Here is a 17,231-nt window from a genome sequence, read left to right as displayed (position 1 = left end):
CTAGATTTAAGCAAGCAAAAAAAACATAAAAGGAAAATTACAAAAATACCAAACTTCACTCTGGGAAGAAGAAAGCTTTAGTGAAGCTGTTTTCCACATCCCATAGGAAAAGCAGTTTGCAAAGGAGCTGAATTGCCCAACCTACGTCAGGCCTACTGCATCACCTCCTCAAAGTGTTTCACACAAAAATTATTTCTGCCTACCTACAAGTAGGAAAAACAGCTTGCAAAGGAGTTGAATTGCCCAACCTACATGCCAGACCCACCCCAGCACCTCCTCAAAGTGTTTCACACAAAAATTATTTCTGCCTACCTACAAAGATAGGAATTTTCCTTCTACTGCATTAAAATAATCATTTAAAAAGGACAAATTCTACTAAAAATAGACCAAACTTGATTGTGACTCACGGTTATGGGATATGATGATAAGACATCATAATAAATTCTGAACTGAGTATTGAAAATTCTTTGCAAATATCAAGTCTCCTGCATGCTCAGTTGCATATGGGTGCTTTAAAGACAGATTCAATCAGATCAAATATTTGTTCAGATCAAATAGAAAATCAAAGGCAGAGATGGAAGTGACTTCTGAATTTCAGTATAACTGAAGGGTTAAATTGAGTTTTCTAATTGGCAGTCCATTCCCCTCCCTTCTGTTACACACAGCATTTTGCAGCTATGCAGTGTATTTCAGGGAAGCCTGTAGCTGCTGACAATTTGCATGCATTTTTAGGGTCAGTAGACACAAAGCCCTGAAAGAGAGCAGCTAAGTTTCATTTACTAAGAAGATCCACCCACTTTTAAAATAACTCATGTGAGTACCACAAGATTCATTGTATCTGGAAAGTCATGCAACATCCACACTCATAAATAAATTTTTTCATCAGTCCTGCCAAATATTTTGTCTCATGTGTCAGCGAGTGTGAGAAATTAGGTCAGCATTGTGGACACGACTGTTCTTTCTTTTAAATTATACACAATTAATGAAAATGAGTAAACACCTAAATGAGTGACCTCATGGGGAACACATTAATTATAGTGTGATTTTTCAGCAACATGTAGAAAATAGAGGATGGAGGGATTTTTACTAGTTGGTTTTTTTGGGGTTTTTTTTGTGGGGGAAGTGGGAGGGAGGTGTTTGTTTTGTTTTTGTTCAATTCATAAATACACTTACCACTTTCTGGCCTGAAAGGTAAATTAACAGGTGGACACAAGTTGGGAATGGTGCTCTTCAAGTCAGCTAAAGCAGAAAAACAACAACACAATTGAAAACAACAATACTTCAAGGTTTAAAATGCAATTGATACTCAATATTTCCAGCATTACTTCTCGGATCTGGATGTTGCATCTTCTCCCCACAAACACTAAGAGTAAGGATGAAAGGCTGCGTTGTTATCTAATCCTTTTGAGATTGTACATGAAACCAGATTTCCCTAAATTTCTGTACTTATAAACTTTTCTACAAACATTTTTTTGAGATGAAGTTATGAAAACCTAATTTCAGTGTTTCCGTGTTTTTTTTCTATGCCCCTCTCTGTATTTGGGGTTCTGCACCAGGAGAGAGAGAAGATTCTCTCTGCTTCCAGCAAACTGGAATTTCTCAGAAATATGAATTAGAAACAAGGCAGTTTCCAGCACAACACTTTCCAAATTGAAGTTCAAATAAGAATTCATCATACAAAAAACTTCATATTCTTTCATACAAAAAACTTCTTATTTGTTAATACTTCCCATAAATATTTAGTAATAATAAATAATAAAAATGTAGTTTTCCCTGTGCATTCATATTTTGTAGAACATTTTGGCTAGTCAAACCAGTAATAAATTCTCCACTAGAACATAATAAATGACCACCCCTACAGAAGATGAAGACAGATCAGATTTTCTGTTAATTTCTTCTAATACATATTTCCCTTGCATGTAACCAATAGATGCTTCTAAAAACTCAGAGGTTTTCCCATTCACAGCAGTGAAGGATTGGGCCTATCCAAAAGTCTGAAATGCTACTCTATGTTCCTTTTTTACTCAGCTGCAGCTCTGACTGTACAAAATCAAATAGCTCATGAGCAGAGCTGTGCAGCAGACAGGTCACACATCAGCTTAGCCTCTTGTGAAACACAGAGACAGAAGTACCTTCCTCAAACCAAACTGTGGAATACAGACCCTGCATCATGCTAATATCCCACTGCCCACAGTAAATCACTCTTTCAGATTTTACTCATTTTCCTTTTTAGCCTTAGAACCTTTTTGTTCCTTTTACTGGTTCTCAGACTTTCAACACACCAGCAGAACTGATACAAATTTTTGTCTGTAAATATCTCCATTTGCATAAACATCTGTGCCCTGCTGTGTGGTATGGTGGAAACACATCTGTAGCTCCCTCAATGCATAAGGAAATGTCACTGCCTCTCTTAACATTCCTACTTTGCATACACCAGGGCTCCTCTTCATCACCCCTCTGTCTGGCACGTGAGAAACAGCCTTTATTTTTTGTTGGTTCTTTGCCAACAAGGGGAAAATAATTCCAAGAAATAGAAGTGTATCTAAACCTCTGCTGTCCCCTCTTCACTCCACCTTTCTTTTCTTCAATCTTACCGTGTCTGCATCTCAACTCCCCCTGCCACCAGGATGCTGCCATTGCTGTATCAGGGTGTTCTTCCCTTCCTCTCAGTGCCAGACCCTCAGCCCACCCCTTCCCAGCTTCCAAAACGTTTCCATTCTATATCTTCCCTTTAACAAGGGCTGCCCCACAAGAGGACATGGATGGTTCTGTGGGCATAAGGATATTGCAAGACTTGAAAAACTCAACATTGAGTTCATATTTCAGACATTTGGGGTGTGAATGAAGGTTTTATTTATTAACACTGTAAAATACAAGGTATTGCCACAATATCTGATCCATCTCTACACAGCTTTAACTGGATTATCTTTCTATCACATTTTCTGGACAATATATATCCATGCTTTGTGCCCCCCTCTCCTCTCAGCTATCAGCCCTTCTTTACTCTGCAAGAACTAAGGGTATAATCCAGTATAAAAGCAGAAAAAAGTGTTCCTTATTCAAAAATTTTCCCTGATTCTATCAACATAACCAGACTTGCCCCCATGGAGTCTCTCTGGAGTTGTGTGTGTGTGACCAAGAAGCAGCTGTCCTCCCATAAAGGGAGACAAACTCAGGTGGGCAATTGTTTTCCTTATCTTTCAGTTATGTGAAATCAGAGCTTAACAAAGTAGCACTAGACCTGCCCAAAAGGAGTGTGACAAATGGGAAACCCATTTAAAGTTTTCAACAAAGTAATGAAGCTTTTGTTTCTCCACAGAAAATAAAATACATCTTGACTAGGAGTGGTTTTGATTCCTCTCAAGAAAACAACAAAACATCTCATAACTGCTATTCTGTTTAAACACCTGATGGCTTCTTGCTGCTTGAAAAACAGAGGTCTACTCTGGAATTTGGTCTTTATTTGGTCTGAATTTCTTCACCAAAACAACCAGAAGTGAATTTTAAATTCTGTAGTAAATCCAAACCTTTTAAGGTTATGCATTCACATGGATGGTAAAACCATAAGCCCAGGAATGAGAAACAAAGAATGACCTGGACTATCCTGACCAGGACTGCACAGTGAGGCAAAATATATTTAAATTTTTACATTGGCCACAAGTTTCTGATAGAATATAAGAAATTAAATTATGCATCTTTGAGGTATTGCTATTCCTTTTTTATTAAAATGGACATTAAATTGCACCTTTATTTCTTTTGCACATACTTGTTTGCCTTGTCTAACTGTGGCCCTTGCAAGTGGGTCCTACAGCTGGAAGCTGGAATTTTTATATACTGAAGCTAAATAATAAACTTCAATGTGCAGAAATCCATTAGAAAGGTCATGTGTCCTGCATCACTTACCAGGCTTTTGATACCAGCCAAATGGGTGTATTTTGACTTCGGCATCTGGTGAAGTGCAATTTGAAATGTGCCAAGCACTTCTTGCTTCCTCAGCACACGTCTGGATTCCAAGGCTGTTCAGAGTCACACACACGATCTTCCCACCTGCCAGGGATGCACATGGTTATAGAAATAAGGAGGAAAATGTTCCTTTTCTAGATAGTGCTGTGAGGAAAAAGAACACAGCATGGTTCCACTGATTGTTAGGTGAAATTCAACTGACTTAGAAATCAAAGGAAGGAAATACCTGAAATGAGCCAAGTGATTGAAACCAGTGCTGAAAAATCGCATTGAATTCATTGTGAGGAAGGTGGGTACCAGCATTAAAATCCATTATAATCCAAATCACAGAGAATTTCACTGACCAAAGGTCACAACTCTGAGCAAGGAACCCTTTCATGTTAATGCAATTAAAAATCTGCTTGTGTGTTGAAACATGTCCCCTACTTACATCAAAATAAAAATTCTTTCAAAGCCCTAGTGTGAATAATTTTGTTCCTGAAAAATATGGAGGTTTTGAAACCTGAAAAATATGAAGATTTCAGCTCATGTTAAAATTACTACTGAAAGGTCTCTTACCTATATGAGTGCCAAGACTGGAGGTCTGAAACGTCATAGATATTAAATATTAATCAGATAAACTAAAAATTGGTCCATTTTGCACGTTGGGTGCCTTAATTTTTTTAAAATTTATTTTATAACTATTTAAATAAACTCAAAGTCATATTTAGTTAAGACTTCAAATTTCATATGATCATAAGGAAGCATGAAAACTATCAGCTATTTTTTATTTTCACATTAAATTCTTATCTAAAACACACTGGACTAATTTTCCAAGCCACTTTGACCAAGTGAAAATTTTGTCTGCTCAACACAAAAAAAGGAATTCAAAATATGTACTTCTGGAGTGTTTCAAATTCCAAAATGCATTATAAAAACAGCACATTTAGTGACCTCAGGGAGAGTTAGCACATGACTCCACCAAAACCAAAGTTACACATTTCAGTGGCCTAAATCTGAATTTGTAAAAATATATGAAAATCTATTTCATTGACTTTGAGCTGGGTGGTATCCAATTTCAAACACCAGCTGAAGACTCTTCCTTGAGCAAAAGACTAAAATTTGGGAGCAGAAGAGGTCAGACAACCAAGAAAGCCAAAAGGCTAAACTGCCCCAGAATATCCACAGACATTATGTGCTTGCATACACCTAACTTCAGTAATATTTAGGTTTCAGAGTCCTTTAGGCTTTAAAAACTGAAACAACATAAAAGGGGAAAAAAATCGCTAAAAGAAATCAAGCAACACTTTTGAAGAGAGGTTGTTGAATGAGAAAAAAATGGAGTTTTATCAGTTTGAATTTTATGCTGTTGGAACTGCAGCCTTTTAAGGATTCATTCTCAGGAAGTTTTCTTAATAATTTCTGAAATGTGGAATGTGTCATTGGGCTGAACTAGAAATGGTTATGGTAACTCTAAAAGGTGCTGAAGAGAGGTGCATGAGAAAGGGCTTTTAAAGTGTACTTCAGAGCAAAAAAAGGGTAAAATTTGGATAATGAAGAAAGACTGAAGTTATTTTAGAACCAAAAACAGGGGGGAAATACCTGACAGCTGGGAGTCATTAAAAAAGCCAAATCCTGTGCAACAGGGGTCAGCATCACACCAACGCTCACACTCAAAAAACCTGGGAAAGGGAAAACATTATCCATGGCATCATTAGACACTCAGAACCTGTAGAGATGCCTTTCACAATAAGGATGAAGAACCAGTATACACACACACTTCCATACATTTTCCATATGTAATTATGCTTAGGATACTCCTACAGCTATTAATTTAGATTATTATTTTGGTATCTGCCCTAAAAATATTACTCTAAATTGATTTGGTGTATCATTGCTAAGAGATTTAACAGGCAAACTAGTAAATAGTAGCATTATAAGTAACAATGTTCGTGTCTATAATTAATAATTATATAGATTATTATTTATGACTCAATTGTAAATCTCCTTTAAGCCACATATTATCTTTTCTTCATTAAACACTCTCAAACAATGCAATTCTTGGATCAATGTTTCTGATTTATTTTATTTGCATAACACAGCCTTGGAATTACAGACATGGTTAAAATTTCAAGGAGAACAAAGGAACATTCATGTCCTACCCATCTGAAACAGCTTTTCTGCTCATGTCAGTCTTATTCCTCACTGAGATTTCTGTTACTTTCTGGAATGGTACACGTGTGTAGAAGCTCTTCACAGAACTTTTAAGAGTGACTAGAAGGAAGAAGAAAAACAATATTGGAATAATCAGTTTAACTTTATCGTATACTGGCCAAGTAATCAAATGGTAGAGGTCCAGTCTGTGCTTTTATGCTGAGCTCTGGTCTGATCTATTAAAAGATAGTTTTCTGCTATCACAGAAAATTTTGATTGTTAAATCTGAAGATGAATAAAAATTCACCAAGTGAAGGCTCTGGAAGCTTAGCAAATTACATCACCAAGGAAAGACTTCCAGCCAGGCCTTTTGTTTCTGAGACCTATGTTGATGCTAGTTCTTCCACAAGGCTTTAAATTGGGATACAGCTCCAGACTGGAAGATTCTCATGTATTATTCATCCCATGCTGCCCTTTGGGCTCCCCAAAATGACAGGATTAAATAGCTCAGTTCTGTGGACCTTTACATTTGTCACAGCAAAATTACATGTTCCTGTACAGTGAAAACAGGCTTGTTTGTCCAGCTTCCTTTCAAGTGCCCTATGAGAAAAACATTGAACTTTCCAAGTATCCAAAGAGCAAAGGTTAAAATTCACATTTATAGCTCTGCATTTGCTAAAAAATACTTAAAGCAAAATAAAAATTATACTCAGTGCTTTCAATTTTTGCATTATTTAGCTACTGTAGAAATTTTAATGGTAGATTGTGAGGTTCCAATGACATTCCTATTTCACTCATATTATAAAAAGGGCTAAAAACTGATATAAAATTTGAGATCCACTTGGCCTCTCTGACTTGGGAATGGCTGAGGTGGACAGTAAAAGTCATGGTTAATTCTTTCCATTCTGAACTGAAAATGAAAAAACATATCCCAGCCAGCCTGACCTTCCCTTGCACCATCACATCCCAAGACTCATTTATACATGCAGACTTTTTATCTCAGAACCAAGAGCCAAAACAATGGCTTGCATTGCCAGGGTTAGAGCAGACATTACACATCCAAATACCAAAACTTGCCTATTTTATGGTACAGTGTCTGTGGTTGCCAGGGTAGCACAGTTGCACAGTTTCCTGGGATTTGGTTGATGCTGCTGTCACAAATCTGTGTCTCTGGGTAGAGGGTACACACAAAGTATTGGTCTGTGGCCCTTTGCAGATCTGCCATTCGACAGAACTCTTCCTCTTGGGCACAGCCTAGGAAGCAAAGCCATGAACAGTTACACCCATGAGGGCTCCTTTCCCTCTCTGCTCCCCTTCATGTTCTCAGAGCAAAGCTATCCATCAGCAAACAACTAAAAGCGAGAATTTCAATATTATCCTACCAATCTGCAAATTAATTAATTTAATGATTTTAAAGTGCAAGAGAAAGAGGGACACATTCTGGCCCCAGTGGCACTTAAGAGCAGGTTTACCTGGAGAGCAGAGTAAAGGAGATCCAGCACAGCTAATTGGGAAGATAAGCTCCGCAGCTGTGACAAGAATTACTTCAGTGTATTGGTCTCTCTTTAATATTTTAATCCATAAAGATCTCTTTCTTTTTTAGTAAATCTGACGTACAAATTGTATAATGATAAGAGAACTCTGCATCAGCCATAAAAAGGACAAAAAGGTCTACAATGTTTTAATAAGTTTTTACAAAAAATATTTCTGAAACATTCAAACATGACACAAAACTAAACATAACTTTCATAGAATCAGCTATTCAAGACATTTGCTCATAGCAATTTGTTCTGAAGTTTGTCCTGGGGTAACAGCACACCTTCAGAAAAGAACCAAAGATGTCAAATCCATTTCTTAATTGCCAGTCAATAGCTCCTGTAAACATGTGTGTCCATGCTTAATTTTAAATAGGAATAGCTCTACTGACTTCTTACAGTGATGTGTGTGCACTTTAGTACTCCCAGTTCTGACTTCCTCGTAGAGCTAGAAATTCTTCTCCATTTACTGCATCAAAATGTAATTTATCACTAACCCAAATCATCTCAATTTTACTTTCTTTTACCAGTATTCCACCTCCCTATTTGGAGTGGTACACTTCCAGAACAGCAGGGCATTGCCCAAGCTGTACTTTTGACTCCTCTTGCCTGTGACAGGGGCACCCTGATGTGAATTATGGGCACTCTTTCTGACATGGCAGGCAAAGACTGTAAGGAATAAACAGGTGGCCCCATTGGTAATTTCCATGAAAATTTTAGGAGTTGTCTACAAAAAAAAAATCTCAAAGTCTAAAGTTTTTACTCATCATTATTATAACAGTTGCTAAAAGATTTTAGTTAGTTATTATCCCCTACAGAATAACAGTCTCCATGATGCCTTACGTGTGAGACACCAAAGCAGAGCTTCCTCAGCTGAGTACTTCTGCCTGAAGACCCAGTACTGCTGGTAAGGGAGAGAGTAGTTCTGGTCACTTTGTATCTGGCTGTTGTCCATTAGGTAGAAAAGATCCTTTGTGGAATCTGAGATACAAACAAACAAAGAAACCCACAAAAATTAACTATGCTCTGGAATGCATTAAATTTATTTATATATAAAATTCTGCCTTTCTCAGTAAAACAGCTGCAATAATTTTGTAGGGATAGAATACACCAAAGCCTGCTTTTAATAACAGAATTGTCCACCCACAGTGACTCTCCTATAGGCAGTGCCTCCTCTCTGAGCTGCACTGCACAAAATAGCACTGCCAGACTATTTCCAACATCCAAAAACTAGATGAAAATTCCTGCTCCTAGAAATTAGTTTGCTCTACTCTGTCATGTGACACAATATCCTAAGAGTGAAGTATGAGGATTCAAAGGATGTTTGTAATTCCTTAATTGATGTAGTTTTGTTAATTCAAAATAGAGCAGCTTCCTTATATTCCCTTGAGAAGTTTTTACACCTCTAAATTTTAAGTTTTCTTGACAAGCTTACTACCTATTTCAGTCATTTAAGCTCATTTCTCTGAATTTATGCTCCCACAGACCACATTAAATAACTCATTTCTGTCACCTGCCTGTGACCTTTAGACATGTATGCAGTGATTTATATCTCCTGAGCTCCCTCTGAAACAATAAATCACAGCTATTTTCTTATTCCCAAATTCATCCCCTTAAATAAGGGTCCAGTAATAAAAGAAATGGACCCTCTTCACTGATCTCTTACAAATTTCTTCATAAACACTTTTTATTTACCAAATGTCATCAGCAGGTCTCATCCCCAGTTCCAACATTGTGAAACATTGTATTACTTAACCTTAGATGCAGTGAAATAATCAGACCATAGTGAAAACAAGAAGTAAAGAAATGCTGGTGATTCTGTCAAGTGCTGAAGCACCTACTGACATGCTGAAAATGTAGCTTTGAATTTTCTATCAGAAATTAGAAAATATATGTTACCCTGTTTGTTACAAATGAATATCAAGTGATAATAGCTCTGTAGACATTTTCCCACATGTATTCATGACTTCCTAAAAAAGATAACCTATAATTCCTGCTACCTCTCAAGTCATAACTTCAACCTTCAGTTCCTCTTGAACAGCTGGTGCCAAGACTAAGATTTAGGGATGGAGGTAAAAACTGCATTCCTTGCATAACTGTAGGTTTTAATGATATCATCAGCCCCAGCAGGTAAAGGAAGAACCCTGAGGGCTGCACTCATGCCTTGGCAGGTAAATACAAGATAATTTCAACGACCATAGTAACTACATTTTTCTCTCTCTCTTTTTAAGTCTAGACTTTAAAATACCCCTAACTGTATAGGAGCTCTGCTAGGTAAATGGGCATTTTTAGTTTTTTAATTATTTTAGCTTACTTTCCTTTCAAATACCATAAGCAATTCACTTCCTTTTAGGACTTTGCACATATTAATATGCTCAGACATTCATCAGGACTCCTCAGCAAAGATTACAATTCAATAAAAATGAATCAAGGTGCTTTCAGCAAACTCCACTGCTCATTTTCTCTTAGAACTATGGTGCTGAAGGTCCAAATGAACTCCAGCAACTTCCTACAAATTATTTGAACCTATGCATGACTTCATACAACAAAGAGCAAACCCTGGAATAACAAAGGAGCTAAGAGAATTTCACAGGTCCCTCATTGTCATCATGCATGGAAGAAACACTTGTGATTGCATTTCATGCTGGATTTCTCTATGCTCTGCATGTACAATCATACTGCCAGAAGCAGTAAAGATGCCCAGGTACCCAGGCCAAGGATTTAATTCCTGGGTTTATGTGAAATTTTTTTGTCAGCCAAATAATATTTCCTGTGCCTCTTCAGCTCAGTAAGTGTGAAAGAACAGGTCTCACACTGAACATTTTAACACCCTAATTTTCAGCCTGTCCTGGCAAGGAAAGAATCATAAAGCCATAAAACATCTTTCGCAAAACCTGTGTCAGGCATCCTGTTTCAGGGAAATCCTCTGGACTTTACAATACCTCTACCATAATGAACATATATAAAGCAATATATTATATTTTCTGGATAAATTCTGCACCCCCTCTCTGCTTTCTTCTGTTGCCTGCTCTGTCTGCTATTGCTCTAATACCTGATAACACCAGATCATCCTTTGTCTCCAAAGCAGCAGCCTCACACAAAGAGGTTTTCGTCCGGGTGGCCATATCAGAGTCTGGAATGAAAAAGGAATCAAAGACCAGAGTAATTCCTTTATCTTTCTTTCACAAGACAAAGTAATCCTCAGTTCCCAAAACTGAACAAATATATAAAGTGCACCACTTAGGAAAATTCCTTTGGTAGTTCTTCCAAATGTTGAATCAAGACTGAGTAAAACCTGTATCTCTGTATAGCTCTAGGGAACACCTAAACCAAGATGCCTTGTTTGGATGACAAAAGTAAATGCCATATCCACAGTCACTCTGCATTCAGCCCTCTGAAGGCTTTGTGCACTTATAAAGCACAAATTATTATTACAAATCATTTGTGCAAGTCCTGCCACGTACATGGTAAGGTTCAGAAAGAAAAAAATACAATTATTCTGCTAATAAACATAACCCATGTAATTAGGCATAAACTGCCAAATTATTATGGTACTTGGAGACTGAAGGGACAAAGGCACGTGTCTTCATGATATCATTTCCAAGGGTATTAAAAGTTATAAATTATGTTCTTAGACACAAGATTTACCCAAATTTCATTAAACTGGCAGTAGAAGAATTACTCCAAATCATACATCCCTGCCAATAGGCTTCTGAATTGTGTCCTAATTTGGATAGCATGAAATGAAGTGACAATGACATTTCCATTGTAGAAGTGACATCTGCCACCCCCTACTGTTCAAGTTTTTGTGAGAAATTCTGAAAGGTAACTTACCTCTCCACAGGTAAATTTCCTGAAAGCTAGTGAAATTTCTTTCTGCCTCTTCCATCAACTGAGAAGCTAATAAAGAAAAAAATTTGTTAGAACAGCTGTTTGAATTAACCATGTTTTTTCAATGCTCATAAATTGCATAGAAAACACATGACTAAACTATGCATCACCTTCATTACAAAACAAAAGGCTAAGGAAGAAGGTCCCAGGTGTCATGGGGCTAGTCTGGGTCCAGGGTGCCAAACTTTACTCAATTTCCTATCATTGCTTTTACCATGTAGGTCTAGGCATCTCCCTTTTTATCTTTGTTCCAGACTTAACCTTTCTTTCAGATTATTGGCTTGGATCTGCCTGAATTAACTGCTGTAGGTATTACAGAGTGACATATTAAACAGAGTCTCAATTTTCATTAATATTCATGTGGCAAAATGTGAGAGGTCCATCTATCCAGCAACACATCCAGCCAGAGAATTCTTATTCACTTATGATATGGATTTAATTGAAAAAAGCATTGGAGTACAAGGGCAGGCTGGTGAATAAGACAGTGTCCATAAAACAATTAAGGAGAACCAATGTAAATTGAGGTAATTCACTTACTTCCACTGAACACTTGTCCTCCCAGGGTGAAGGAAAACTTCTTCTCCTTCTCATCATAGCTCACACCTTTGCACATGTCCCCCATGGCTGAGGTGGGTGTTGGACTCCAGCCTTTGGCATTGCAGATCAGCACATCTGGGGAGCTCAGCAAACTGCACAGAATGGTACCTGGGGGCAGAAGACACAGCTGCATCACTGCACTAAGGCTTTGCACCTACTCAAGCCCCCCAGTACTTTCTCTAAGTTCCAGCTGAACTTGTGTCACTGAGGGAGATATCCTTCAGCATTACTGCCAAAAAAACCCAAAACTAAACTAAATAAGCAAATGAGATTCATATGTTCAAATTTGAGTGCTAAGGTTAGCTACTCATACCCAAACTAAACATTTGTAGCCTGTTTTGCAGGGAGTTCAGGCACATACTATTATCACCTAATAAAATATTACTCTTATCTGATAATACCCAACAATGTTCTCAGCACTTCATAGCACCACAGAGACACATCCAATCCTTTGATGGTCTTAAAATCTCACGTTCTGAACAAAAAAAAAAAAAAAAAAAAAAAAAGCACTTCTATACTTTTACTGCAATGTTTTCCTGATCTGGTGCCTGATTTCAGTCATCCCAGGCCTGAGTCTCCCTGTGAGTTGGGGGACCAGAGTGCTTAAGGCCACATGTTCTGACATCAATCTGTTACCATAACTTCTAGACAATACTCAGTTCTTGCTTTGCACTTGGTGCCACAGCTCAGGCATTTCTAAGATTTTACAATGCCCTCTCTAGTTTGTTCTTATGGAGTGGGCACATGAGATATTGAATATGTTACATTTTCCTTCTTTTTTCTTTCTTTTTAAGCAAAATGCCAGTCCAAGTAATGTATTTACCTGTATAACTGATCCAAATAGTCACCCCAGCCAAAGAAATATTCACCTTCTACACTCACAAGTTGAGAGAACCCAAAATGTGATTGTAAATGTACAGAGAAATGGACAATTTACAATATCATCTAGAATACCATGATGCAAAAAAGAAAAAAAAAAAAAGAGATGCCAAAATAGAGAATAATTTTCTGGAAATATTTTCTTGAAAACTTTCACAGATAATTTGTGACAGATTTTCACAGATTTTCTTAAATCTAGAATTAGTTTCAACTCCAAACTGGAGAAGTGCTTGTCACATATCAGCCACTAGCACATGCCTGGATTTCACAGAATCATAGAATATCCTGAGTTGGAAGAGACCTACAAGAATCATCAAGTCCAACTCCTAGCTGTTGATAGAGCTTGTCTTCAAATCCTTGAGGCATGTAATTTAAAACTTCACATTTCCCACAAGAAATGCATTTCCAGGAGGAAAGTCAATACTATGTGAGCTTGAAACTAAACTGCAAAAAGTCAGCACTGGCATAAAGTGCTTGAACTTGTTAGCAAAAATCCGGTTGTGCCAAAGTCCCACCTCTGCCAGACTCCATCCATCCCACTGCCACTTGTTCTCCTAGACCGACATCCAGACCTGGGAGATTTTAGCATTTCTGCAGGCAATAATCTAACATAATTCTCCTATGCATCCTTTTTTCCTGCTCTTAAAAGGAAGCTGATTTTCACCACAAGAACTCTTTCTGGAGGCACCATTTTAGCTCCTGCATCAGCTGAAGGCACCAACTTTTGCCTACCAAGCTGTGCTATGTATGGACAATTTGTCTCATCCAGATGGAGTTGTCACACACACAGAGAACAGGCTCAGTTGGAAGAACCCACAAGGACCCCTGAGTCCAAGTCCTGGCCCTGCACAGTCACACCATATTCCCAAGAGCATTGCCCAAACACTGCTGGAACCCTGCCAGGCTTTTCCCTTCAAAATGCCCATTTTGTTCCAAGAGCAGATTGCTGCCTCAGGTCCTGGGCATTACTCAAACCTTCACAACACCAAAGGAAAGTCAGTGGTGTGGAGACAAGCTGCTCACAGAGGTATGAGGCAAAGGTGGGTGTACTGTGTCCAGCAATGACTTGTACCCATTTAGCATTGGTTTCCTGCTGCAGGACTCTGTCCTGGGCAGGCAGGCAGTACCTGCATCCAGCAGGAGCTGGCTCAGGATGAAGCCATCACAGCAGGAGTCCCGGCTGCACTCCTGCCTGCAGAGCAGCCCAGCATCAGTCTGGGATGTGCCGGCTGCTGGGAGCACCAGGGAGCGGTACACGCCGGACAGAACGTTCTGGAAGCCAGTCCTCTCAAAGGCCTTCACTCCAGAGGAGCTGAATTCCTGTCCTGGGGAGACACAAAGGGAAAGGAGCTCAAGGGGAGCTCAAGGAATGTTTCTGAATTGCCTGCAGACTGGAGCTGGTTGAAAGTTTTATGATCAAAACTCAGTTTTAAAAGCCCATTTCTGGATTTTTGAGTTTCAGAAGCAAGATAAGATCGTCAAATGATGTGGTGCCATCATTGTTGAGTAGCTGGTTGTAATGCACTGCCACCAAAGAGCTCCTAAACTGATCTATGCAGTAAGGGTAGTAGTATTCCACCTTCAAGCACTCAGTTACACTGTTAGTAACTCTCAGATAAAAATTAAACTAATTTATCTCATTTAAAAAGCAAAACGTGCCATTTGTCCAGCAAAACAGCATCTGCAATTAGGACTTCTGCTAACTAGGAGGCCATGATTCATACAATTTTGGATCTAGAAAACTAGAATAGATCTTTTATTTAAAATATTATACCAATCACAACAAGCTCAGGGGACTTGATTTATTTTCAGGTAAGACTTAGATCTTTTATTTTTTGTTAATATTAATAAATAGTGCCTCAGAGGATTGGATAGAAGTACAAAGAACATGGTAAAACCAGAGAGTTTTGAATCAAGCCCTGCAGCATTTGGTTATCTTGTTTCCAGTTTGGCATGACACTTAAAGCTGGACACACAATGGATGTGGTGCTATCAGCCACACTCAGGCCGTAAATAAATAAGTAAATAAATAAAGTTTGTCTCATGCATTCATTAGTTCAGCTGAAATGTTTTGGGATTCATGGAGAGCACTTTACTTCTTGGCTGGTATATTACTATAACAATTCACAATCAAAAGTAAAGTGAAATTAAATTATGTACAGGGTGGTCATTAATAATGCCTTATATAGTCAAATAATAAACTGTTTAGTTAAGAGAAATCAGAACAGAACAGAATAGGAAAATACATTGGATAGATTTTGAGTTTTTATGGGACTACTTGCTGGCAAAAATCATCAATACAGCTTACAAAAGTATTCCTAATTTATAGGGAGCAAGATATGAAAGAAAGATTTGCTAAAGCTTCTGGACTGTCACTAAATGTTGAGCTCTTTAAAAAGTATTGTGTCTTCTTAAACAAAGATGCTCCCAAATTTAGTCATGATCCTCTACAGAAGTAACAACCAGCTTGGACACAGAGTCAGATTTAGGTGAGGGATTCACATCTGGTACCTCTCTTCAAGAAGACCATCAGTGCATCTCCCCCTGGGTTCCTGACACGCAGCAAGCAGCTGAGGCCACTGATGCCAGTGGCAGAAGGGTTCCCCAAGACACCTTGCACCTGAGACAGAAAACAGGCAAGCAAAGTAAATACACCCTCATGGATTTCCTCTCCTAAATTTTCTTTATTAAGAAACTCATGGGGGGGTAATGAGCAACACAAAGGTTAACACAGCACAACTCCACATTTTTTATTCTTTCTCATACAGACAATTTTTACACTATCAAACTGAGATCTCAGCTCCTCAATGCCACATTGCTGTTTAAAGTAGTGAATAGGAAAATAGTACAGTGATAAAGAGAACACAGTTCAAACCCTGGGCTAGAGGAAGGGACTCAGAAAGTAGGATTGTTTCAGGTGACCTGATTACCAACCTGGCCACTTCTAGTTTGGTCTATCCAGATTAACACTCTTTTAAAACCAACCTGATATCCTATCTGCAGGTGCTCAGCACATTTTAGGGACAGCAGTGCTGTGTGATGTTTCAAACACTGAGGTATTCAGATGTCATTTTTGGAAACATCTGGGTGCTGCCTCTTTACCAGCTTGCAGGGATTTACCACTGCCATAGGGACAAGCAATGTCCAAGGGCTCAGGAGACAGCCTGCCTTTCTTCTGTGATTTTGTCTACTTACATTGAACACACAGCACTGTGATAAACATGTATTTGTAAATATGATCACTCTTACCAATCCAGAGGTGGTGCAGTTGAAGTTGGCTTCAGCAGCACTGTATAATTCACAGAGCACATCAGTACCAGCAGGAGTTACTGCTGCAAAGCCACAGGCATCTTTCCTCTCACAGCCTGAAAAATGAAGGAAATGTTAGGTTTACCAGCAAAATGGTTGCTACAAATTCCACTGCTTACTGCCACTTATTTAGATTTCTGTATGTTTATCAGACATTAATTTAGTTAGCCAAATGAACTTCAGTACTCAACTATTTTAGTAGAGAGTTAAGGCTTTTAAATTTAATTAAATTAATGCAGAAAGTTGTTCATCACCTGATGATATAAACAGCTGAGATGGGTCAGACCACACACCCACATACTTAAAGACTGCTGGATAATTTTGCCTGAGGCATGACTCTCATGAACCACTTTGCCAGCACCTCACATCTGCCTGATACAGTAACCCCATGGCAAGGATATTGGGACAAATATCAGTGAGAGGAAGGAGGGAAATACCAAATTTCAAATTCTTCTAACATGCTGGGCTTCCCCTGCAGCAACCCCCTGGCCACTGTAAGGGAGAAAGAGCAATCCCTTCCAGATTTAGGGAAAGATCCTTCTGCCCTTACACATTCACCATTAACTTACTCCCATAGCTCTGCTACTAGCCTTGGTGAAACACTTTCCAAATCTTTAGTATAAAATCAACCAACTTAGATCAAAACATCAGCTGAAATGCAAGCTGAGCTATCTGACCTTACAGGGACTTTGGGAGGGAACGATTAACCTTCATCTCTCAATGAGAATTTCAGCAGTGATATTTTGTAGTTGTGCTACCATTTATTTACATAACTTACAAAGAAAACACAGCTATGAGAGAGATGGAACCAGATTGGTTGGCAAAGGGGCATGATTTGCTCCCCAGGTTTGTTCTCAGGTTCTCTCAGCTCAGTGTCTTGCTTTTGAAGATCTCCATTTTCAGGGGAAGGTGCAAGAACTCTTA

General features: G+C 38.5%; 1 protein-coding gene across 1 annotated transcript in view; it reads right to left on the bottom strand.

Moving 5' to 3' along the window:
• The window catches only part of TG (thyroglobulin), a 148,896-nt gene that overhangs the window by 87,683 nt on the left and 43,982 nt on the right, over positions 1 to 17,231 (bottom strand). The window contains exons 24-35 of the mRNA XM_039715491.1: positions 16,248 to 16,363; positions 15,510 to 15,618; positions 14,126 to 14,323; positions 12,060 to 12,227; positions 11,466 to 11,531; positions 10,684 to 10,764; positions 8,475 to 8,612; positions 7,174 to 7,350; positions 6,105 to 6,216; positions 5,545 to 5,624; positions 3,904 to 4,047; positions 1,174 to 1,239 (exon numbers count right to left, since the gene is read on the bottom strand). Of these exons, the coding sequence (XP_039571425.1) occupies positions 1,174 to 1,239; positions 3,904 to 4,047; positions 5,545 to 5,624; positions 6,105 to 6,216; positions 7,174 to 7,350; positions 8,475 to 8,612; positions 10,684 to 10,764; positions 11,466 to 11,531; positions 12,060 to 12,227; positions 14,126 to 14,323; positions 15,510 to 15,618; positions 16,248 to 16,363 (1,455 nt within the window). The remainder of the gene's footprint in view (positions 1 to 1,173; positions 1,240 to 3,903; positions 4,048 to 5,544; positions 5,625 to 6,104; positions 6,217 to 7,173; positions 7,351 to 8,474; positions 8,613 to 10,683; positions 10,765 to 11,465; positions 11,532 to 12,059; positions 12,228 to 14,125; positions 14,324 to 15,509; positions 15,619 to 16,247; positions 16,364 to 17,231) is intronic.

Source organism: Passer montanus, unplaced genomic scaffold, assembly GCF_014805655.1.
Source record: "Passer montanus isolate IOZ18808 unplaced genomic scaffold, ASM1480565v1 scaffold33, whole genome shotgun sequence".
Taxonomy (NCBI): Eukaryota; Metazoa; Chordata; class Aves; order Passeriformes; family Passeridae; genus Passer; species Passer montanus.
Note: the sequence above shows the minus strand (reverse complement) of the source record. Positions and strands in the feature narration are given on the sequence as shown.